The sequence below is a fragment of the Mytilus galloprovincialis genome, chromosome 6 (genome assembly GCF_965363235.1).
Source record: "Mytilus galloprovincialis chromosome 6, xbMytGall1.hap1.1, whole genome shotgun sequence".
NCBI lineage: Eukaryota > Metazoa > Mollusca > Bivalvia > Mytilida > Mytilidae > Mytilus > Mytilus galloprovincialis.
The window spans coordinates 15,447,530-15,457,159 of NC_134843.1; the positions used below are offsets into that span (position 1 = coordinate 15,447,530).

The window sequence follows — 9,630 nt, forward strand, 5'->3', positions numbered from 1 at the left end:
AAAATGTTCTTAAACTTCGAACTTTATTTTGCAGATTTATCTTGTTTGATTGAAGCGTCACTGATGAGTCGTTTTTGGACAAAATGCACGTCCATCGTACAAAAATCCTGTTATTTATGATGAGCTTATTCATGGTACGTGACGGTTATTTCAACATGTTAGAACATGTGGGAATTTGTCTCAAGCTTATGATCAATAGAAATGTAAATCTTATTTGAACTATGCGGCCTTATTTGGTGACACTCTAGAATCTCTAGAAAAAAAATTTGTTAAAATAAACATCCATTTTTTCCTAATTTTACAAAGGTATCACCAGCCTACTAGCCAGTATTTCGGTACTGGCATGAAAATACGGATTGTTTGTGTTATTAAAATTTACTGTTACAAAATGTTAGAAATCTATACTATTAAACGAGAAGACCTCATTTTGTGTGTCGCTTCTCTTCCTTCCACGATAAATAAATCATCTTGCCTCTGTGTTCTATAGGTAACATGCGTAGTCGCATTTGTCATCCATTCTTACGACTATTCAGATTGAGTTATTTTTGGAGAAAAACGACAAAAACTGAGTCCGGATATTGATTCCGTCATCAGCCTTACTTTTAGTCATAGACAAGACTTCCGGTTTGAAACATGCACAGGTTCACCCAATCGTATGATAGATAACAAAAATGAAAAATAAATAAGCCAATCAGAGCGTTCTCCATATCATGGTGTTTAGATCGCAAGAACCACAACTATTATACCGCCTTACAGAGGACAATTATTTTTCGCATTTATCTACATGTAAACTACGAGTATTATTGTTTAATATACAGAGACTCTCTGTATTCTATGAAATGTTTACTATTCAAGGGGTCATACCAGTTGCATATATATTAAAATAAGTAGAACATGTGGAAACAAGAATGTATCCAAAGTACAGGGATGCCACATCGGCACAATATATTACCAAGTTTCCAGTTGATTGGACTTCAACTTAATCAAAACCTACCTCGACGAAAAACTTTAACCTGAAGCGGGACAGACGGACGAACGAACAAACGAACGAACGCACGGATGCACAGACTAGAGAACATAATGCCCATAAAGCATAAAAATTTATTGTTGAAAGTCAAAGTAGTGATTTGGCAAAAATGAAAGTAGGTAGAGATTAGAGGGAGGCAGGACCTTTTTGGGGACGTCGGGATCGTGTGTTTTTAAGCTCATGATTTGGGAATTGAACCTTATGGGGTCCGGGAATATATTTTTCGATTGCGGGATCTCTGGATATAAATCTCTCTTAATTCTGCATCTCGGAATTTCATGTTTTTAAGCCCGGGATTTCGGGATCAGGACCCCTCCTACCAACCCTTAGTTGGTCTTAGTCATTTATACAAGATTCATATCCTACCATTGACATGTTAATAAGGGTCTCAAAAGAAAAAAACACTGATGGACTGTCCTAGAAGCATATTTCATTAGACTAATAATGGTCTATATATAAGAAGTTACATTTATTTCAAATTTGAAAGCGGCGCAAAATTTTTAATTTAATTTGACTTTTACCAAAAGATGCATTGTAGCAAAGGAAAAGAATAATAATGGTCTGAGGCCAGATACACGAAAAATAATTGAAACACGAAAAATAATTGAATTGAACAGAAAGGAAACAATTATCGGACTTTGGAAAAAGAGAGAGGGTTTTTGATACCTTTTATGAAACTCTCCATACATAATATCTTTTACAAAAAATCATCCTACAACAGTTCACAAGCTGAATATGCCCGCGATTTCGAGGGTGTGTTCTAGTTAATATAAATTAAGGAATGTATCTCCCTCATGCAAAGCTCTTATTCCTTTCAGGGATTTGGCTATACTTTTTGGACCTTTTGGATTATTGCTCTTCATCTTTTATATAAGCTTTGGATTTCAAATAATTTTGCCACGAGCATCACTGAAGAGACATGTATTGTCGAAATGCGCATCTGGTGCAGAAAAAATGGTACCGTTAATGTTATTATAAATGGACTTAGTTATTCTGCCAGGAAACAATGCATTTACTCTGTGGTTAAAGTTTTTAAAATTTTAATAACTTTCTTAAACTATCCTGGATTTGTACCAAACTTAGACAGAAGCTTGCTGATGATCAAAAGCTAGTATTCTGAAAAAATTTGTTTATCAGTATTTTACGTAAAAATGGACTTAGTTTTTCTTCCAGTTATCATTACATACAGTCTGCAGTTAAAACTTTAAAAATATTTATTAGATTCATAAATATCTTGGATTTTTACCAAACTTAGGCGGAAGCTTATTACAATCCTTTTCCGTCTTAAAAGAAAGTGGCCACATTTGTGTTCATTCTTAATATTGAAATGTAAGTTGTATTTGATGATAATACATAACTTATATAAAGATTGAGGACAAACACTGATGCGGCCACTTTCATTTTTGACAAAAAACATCTGAAAAGTGACATTTTTTGGCATATTTGAATCGGAGCGTTTTTTTATGATTTAATCAGTGTCCAAAAATCTTTCGTCAGATGAACCTGAAAGGAGTAGGGGCAATAAGGCCCTTATTTGGCCCAAAAATTTAAAAGTTATCATACATATTCTTAAATAACTGAGAACGTGACTAAGGTGGAAGGTACTAAGAAAAACAAAACAGATTTGACATTGAACAAGTTACCATGGCAACAAATCATACTTAATTTGCATATTATGTAAAATTTCATGATTTTCTTTGTTTTTTCATCAAATTTTAAGTATATTTTAGATTGAAAAGTATGTGCGCACCCAAGAAACAACTTTATGTTTGGTGAGATTATGCCAATAATTATATTAAAACTTCTGTTAAATTATTTTGTTGTTTCTTGGCTGCACAGGATGTTTCCACAACGGAAATAAGGATAAAAAACTGCATAAATTCTGTATTTTTTCATCTTTTTTGTGAAAACAGTACATATTATGACGTAATTGTGACGTCATTAGATTAAAATCTTTAAGTTTTTCATTTATATTTCTTGATCCGATGCATTTCTAAATATTATGTGCCAATTTGAAATGGTAATCAAACATTTTATTTTCTTGGGCCAAAACTAGGCCTTAATACGCCTTCTCCTTTGAGGCCAAAATCCGCCCTTACCGGACCTAGTCTTTTCCGACATATCTATTTACATTTCTCAATAAGGACAGACAATGTAAAAAAAACGTACAAGAAGTTATCGTAATAACTATAAAATCACAAATAAATCTGTAAAGTATTTTTTTTTTTTATTGATTTCAAAATACTTCACAAGATGTATTAGTGTGAATAAAATGTGTTTCATTCATTTTGATTCGTCTATTAACAATGTTAAAAGAAACATACGAAAAAGAATCACTTTGTAACAAAAGTAAATCATCTTCCTGCAATTGATGTTCCGTCCATTGGAACAAGTAGGTATCCCGAAAATGAACCATATATTTCGTCAGCAGCACCAAATAATCTTGTATTGTGGTTTTTCATGTCGATATACACAATATCCCCCAGTGCAAGTTTTAATGCTGCGCTATTGCTCCCGTAAGAGAAAAGGTGACCGCTGCCATATAAGGAATTAACATAGACATAATTATGATATAGTTCCAGCCACATCGGTTGACCTTCCTGTGAAAGAGCATGATAGCTAAAGATATAAACACCTGGAACCGAAGCAGTGAAAATACCTGTGCTCATATTGAAATTGCTGCCATGGTTGGAATACAACTTATCCCAAACAACTTTTGTTGTATGTCGTCCTTCATTTTGTTTCTTTGTTAAAACTGCGGAAAAGGCTTGAATCTGATTTGCGTGAAGACCTAAAATTTAAATGGTTATTAACTATGAAAGTTAGAAAGCTTAGAAAGGCTACAGTCATCTTTATTATCACATTCTGATTACTTAATACTTAATTTTAAGAAATCACTAATGTAAGTAATTAGAACGTTTGATTTAAATTAATACTACTGGTACTACTAAACAAATCTATGCATTAGTAAAATATCAAATGTTCAAAGTTTTTATGCATCCATATCTTTCAGTTGTTTGGCTGTGAGTGTTGTTGATTGAAGTCAATCATGAAAAGCGCTGAATACGAACAAAATTTATAAAGAATTATTTATTTTCACTTTCCATTTCATTTTTGCATAGATTTATGCAAAAGAAAGACAGATTTCATTTATAGACATATTACTATTTTGACACTGAAATATCATGTAGAAAACTAATTACAATGAACACAAAGTATTACCTTACCTGATGGTGCAGTATTTTGTTCAGATAATTTTAAAATTGAAAATGTGCAGTATACAGCATCAAGTTGTCCATACAAAGCGACGGCTTCTCCGGAACGGCTACGGATACTCAATGTGTCTCCAGTTCTCATGTCCAATATAGCACTGTTTCCTGCGTTTGCCTGGTGCGTCAGTTGCCCCCATGCCGAATTTATATATATGGTATTCTTATATAAATCTAGGAATATTACCTGAAATAAATGTTGATCACGTAATCACTGACTAATCAAAAAGTAAATACGTAACTAATATTTGTAAATTTTCAAATTTGAAGTGTTTTCTTTTTAGTTCTCAGTTTCAGATTTCAAATTTGAAGTGTATTCTTTTTAGTTGTCAGTTTCGGGTAAAACTACTTTATATATTCTTTAGGACAAACAACTCTACGGTTGTCTAATAAGGAGCAGGATTTTCCTATCCTTTTGTAGTACGTATCATTCCCGGTTTTTGTTAGGGTTCGTGTTAGTCAGTCTTTAGGTTTTTATGATGAATTTGCATACTTTTGTATGTCCTTAAGTCGTTTTTTGGTTTGTAATAGCGTTGTCAGTTAGTTTACGACGTAAGTTTGAATGTTCCTATGGTAGTCCAAATAATTATGACGTCTTGAAAGGCTATTATTTTTTTCTGTGACGCCTGACATCGACGTAAGGAAAGAAAAAAAAATATTAGCTTTTCAAGAGTCATAATTATTTGGACTATTCCTATGGTATCTTTCGTCTCTCTTCCAAATGGTCTAAGATCACGTAAAGCTAGGTGTTTTATGCTTAACTTGACATAAGTAATCAAACTACTCTTCAAATTAATAAACTGCTATGTTTCAAACACATTCACATGTGAATTGTAAACGTCACAATAAATAAAGAGAAGAATCAACAGTCAAACTAATACAAATTCAAATACACACTTTTGCCACAAAATGATTAAACTCAAAAACTTGTTAAGGAGAGATAACTCTCTTAAAATATGCTAACTTAACCAAACGTTTCGTCTTGGCCATACCAAACGGACAACAGGGGTACATCTCATAGCATCATGTATTCATTACATTATGTTCATGTACTAGTACTGTATTTTACACTTTATGGCTAATAATGTTGCAACTAAATTAAAGTTTTAACAAAACTTGATTGATTTTGTATCTGAGGAATGCAAAGGGGCGTACCATTATATTCTAACTTATGAAACCATTTTCTACGTTGCCCACCGTGCTGCTTGTTCGGTGTTCACTTTGCAGAATGTACTAATGAATATACACAGAAAAACTTGATTAAAAGGCAGCAGTGATATACCGATTGAAGATCACTGAACAAATTTCCCGTGTTGCTCAAATTAAAGCTTCTGTTAATAGAAATGTAGCTAATTGAATCGTTGAAAGAGGGACGAAAGATACCAGAGGGACAGTCAAACTCATAAATCGAAAATACACTGACAACGCCATGGCTGACAATCGAAAGGACAAACAGACAAACAATAGTACACGTGGCACAACATAGAAAACTAAATAATAAACAACACGAACCCCATCAGAAACTAGAGGTGATCTCAGGTGCTCCGGAAGGGTAAGCAGATAACGAGATTTGCTGATTGGTTCATTATGACTAATTGACTCATGGTCTAATACAAATACTTACATGTCCAGTCTTTGAACGTGCAAAGTAATGAATCAAGAAAACTCCATCTGTCGGTGCCACAAAATATCCAGTTGTGCTATCATATCCATTTCCAAGGTTTGTGAAGACTTTATTAAAGACAACAGTGTCACCGTTTGGAAGGGAAACGTCTTGAGTTAGTCCGGCTGTCATTGCTACAGGATTTGAAGCACCTGAAACAGGTCAGAAACCATGTGTAGGTTTACATGTACAAATAATAAAAATAATTGTTAACTGATGAACAATTATCATAACTCCAATAAGAATATACATCAAGGCAAACAAGTTAATCAAAAACGAGTAAATCTAACGGAATCGGATAACATTTGTGTTTGAACTTAATTTTGCTATTTGTTAAGGGACTTTCCGTCTTTTACATTTACTATATCTCTCTATATAATTGTTAATGAAACAAAGATTTGGCTGTAAACGGCATTTCACATGCTAAACACTATATGATCCTCGTAAACTCGTCGAACCTTTAAACAAACATATTAGTTAGGGTTATCTTACCAATGTGTTAGTTAGATATTTGAATTTAGTTTACATTGGCAAAAACATCGAGTTTGTCGTTTGAAAATTAAAGCATGATAGCTTAATTTGTATCCTTTTAAACGTTTTTTTTTTTTAATATAAATACACGTCCACGTGCATTTTCTATATAGAAATTACTATGTCTATGCATTACTTTTTTAAATTTTTTTTTTTTTTATCTCCTAACCATCCTATTGCCTGTCGATAATTTTGTTTTTGGCATTGTTCATGCGATATATTCTTTGACTGTCCATAACGTTAAAATACTAAATTTTATGCTACTTTTGCAAAGGTAATATTTCTGTACTTGAAATCTGTATTACTGGAAATTTACTTTTAATATTTAGTACTTTTTCTTTACTTTAAAATTATTGTAAGAGTTAGGTACCTGTATTTTACAGTACTTGATTTATACTTAAGATATTGGTATAGAAATAGTACCAACAATGATAAAAGTATTCCATGTTTGAACATCATATTAACTTTAAGAGATTTGAAATAGACAAACTTTCAAAATGCTGAAAATGTAACTATGTAACCAAACATTTGTAGTACTTAAATTTCAAGTACAAATCAAGTACTTTAAAATAGAAGCACCTAAATATTACAATAATTTTAAAGTTACATAATACTACTGAATATAAAAAGTAGATTTCCAGTACTACAGATTTTTGGTACTGAAATAGTACTTATGTAAAAGTAGCTGTGTAGTTGATTTTATCTTCTGATGCATGATGTGTTATAAATAACTTTTTTGGCTTTTAACTAACTTTCAGTATCTTTTTTGCTATTAAATGTTTACTTACTTAGTGTTATATCTTTTCTCTTTTTTTTAATAGCTTTGATTAGTGATTGGTATGACAATAAATTTTCGCTTCTGTTCTCGTACTTTGAACAACAAAATTATTCATGTTTTAAAAAAGTATTCCGTTCTCCATTAATATATATTTGGCAACAAAGTTATTTTCATTTACCTGCGTGCATTATTTTGTTTGGTGGCATTTTGTCCAAGGTTATGGTTGTCTTTTTGATATTATTAAACCTCTCACCCCTTATTTTATTGGTTTTGTACTTAAATTGTGTCACATATCAAAATTATTCGTTCAGTGTATTTACACTTGTTTGTATGTCTTTTGATTGACTTAAGCCATTTTAATTAATATTTTGTGGTGTGTCTTTCTTTTTTGTGATATTACACTATTGTGTCAGGTATGGGCAAAGGTTTGCACCTATTAAACCGTTTAAACCTGCTGCATGTGTTTTGCACCTGTCATAAGTCGGGAACCTGCTGTTCAGTGGTTGTCGTTTGTTGATGTGGTTCACAAGTGTTTCTCTTTTCTCTTTTTATATAGATTTAATCGTTGGTTTTCCCATTTGACTGGGTTTACACTAGTCATGTATGGGGCCTTTTAACGCTACCTGTTCGGTGTGAATCAAAGCTCCGAGTTGAAGATCGTACTTTGGCTTATAAAGGGTCACTTTTACCAATTGTGACTTAGATGGAGATTTGTCTCATTGGCACTCATACCATATCTTCTTTTATCTTCTAGTATTTAAATGATTGTTTATTTTGTAATTTCATTATTTCTGGTAACTTTTCCTTTGTAAAAGATTTTTAATAATACAAAAAAACAAAACATGTAGGCTATAGCTTAAAGAAGAAATTATAAGGTATTCATAGCTCAGCATAGATGCATTTACCATCATCTTTTTTACTCCGTTGTCAACAAAAATGAGTTTGGTTGTTTTATGTGCAAAATGATTATTGGAGATAACATTCAGGTCATTTATTTGTTTTTGAAACTCTTGATTCGTAACGATTTTAATTTCATGACAAAAAAAGAAGGATTGTAAAAGAATTGTGGTCAGATTAACGTTCACGTTTGCATTTATATGAACGATCGGAGAAGCAGATATTGCCTTAAACATTTACATTTTGACTCTCACTTTAAAATATCAAAATCGATTCAACTCACTTGACCTTCCAGAAAATATAAGTCCTCCAGTAAATGTGGAGTATATTTCAGCAGCCCTACCAAACACAGGGAAGCTAAATTGATTTGTGGCCTGGATGTAAACAGTATCTCCTGTTTCCAACTGTAGTATTACTGTGTTCCCAGCTGCATCAGTGTTCTTGTGTTCCTCGTCATCGTAAATAGAGACAAGGTACATACCATTCCTGTATAACTTCATCGAATTTCTATAAGTGAAACTTAATGCGTAGAACTGGAATACATATATTCCCGGGACTTGAACGTGGAACTTACCATCATTTGTAAACTTAGCATTGAAATTGGTAATGTCTTTCGAATAGGTAACGATTGTACCTTTTGTAACATGTCCATCGTTGTCAAAACCTTTTGTGAATACCGAAACGTCCTGGCCGTAAGCTGAAACAAGTCACAATATATGATGATATTGATTGAAAGTTTAAATGACTTGCCATACTATCAGTAAAACTGAGAATGGAAATGGGGAATGTGGCAAAAAGACAACAACCCGACCATAGAGCAGACAACAGCCGAAGGCCACCGATGAGTCCTCAATGCAGCGAGAAACTCCCGCACCCACAGGCGTCCTTCAGCTTGCCCCTAAACAAATATGTATTCTGGTATAGTTTTTAGTTTTTTCATGTAGTGTTTTGTAAAATTTTGTTTGTCTTTTCGTTGTCTTTCATTCATTCCATGGCGTTGTCAGATTAGAATCCACATGTGAGTTTCAGATTTCCCTTTGGCATAAATTGTTTTTTTTTTTTTTTTTGCAATTGTTTCGTAAGCTACCAAAAGTATGAGAAAGTGGATATGTTTCTATATAATAAATTGAAACTAAATAGAACAGTTAAATTCGGTTAATTTATCTATGTCAGTGTTAAAATGTGAACATACGTTGTTTTCCATTCGTAAGATGTGTTTTGTGAGCTTTTGGATTTTCCATTTGATACGGGACTTCCGATTAGAATTTTCTTTGGAGTTTGGTTTCTTCGTTATTTTACTTTTAATACTTTTAAATTTTATAGTCTGGCTTACCTACTCCGAAATAAGCTGCACAAAAAATCCATAAAAGCATATTGAATATTCTAGTATACTAAGAAACATGTTCTAAAGTCACTTCCAAGAGGTCATCATGATAACCTAGAAATAGATCAAAGCTAATAGATA

General features: G+C 32.6%; 1 protein-coding gene across 1 annotated transcript; it reads right to left on the reverse strand.

Moving 5' to 3' along the window:
- Positions 1 to 3,233: 3,233 nt before the first annotated feature.
- LOC143079041 (complement C1q tumor necrosis factor-related protein 4-like) lies at positions 3,234 to 9,630 on the reverse strand. Its single transcript, XM_076254172.1, has 5 exons — positions 9,499 to 9,630; positions 8,449 to 8,862; positions 5,921 to 6,111; positions 4,255 to 4,483; positions 3,234 to 3,818 (listed from the first exon to the last, which is right to left on the reverse strand). The coding sequence occupies exons 1-5, from the start codon at positions 9,536 to 9,538 to the stop codon at positions 3,382 to 3,384; spliced, it is 1,311 nt and encodes a 436-aa protein (XP_076110287.1). The 5' UTR covers positions 9,539 to 9,630; the 3' UTR covers positions 3,234 to 3,381.

What these genes read in the sequence shown, in the direction of transcription:
- LOC143079041 (XM_076254172.1), bottom strand. Translation starts at nt 9,538, where the DNA reads ATGCTTTTATGGATTTTTTGTGCAGCTTATTTCGGAGTAG. An exon ending in TGCAGCTTATTTCGGAGTAG is followed by an intron (nt 8,863 to 9,498) that starts GTAAGCCAGACT and finishes GACTTGTTTCAG; the next exon opens with CTTACGGCCAGGACGTTTCG. An exon ending in ACAAAATACTGCACCATCAG is followed by an intron (nt 3,819 to 4,254) that starts GTAAGGTAATAC and finishes TTTAAATTTTAG; the next exon opens with GTCTTCACGCAAATCAGATT.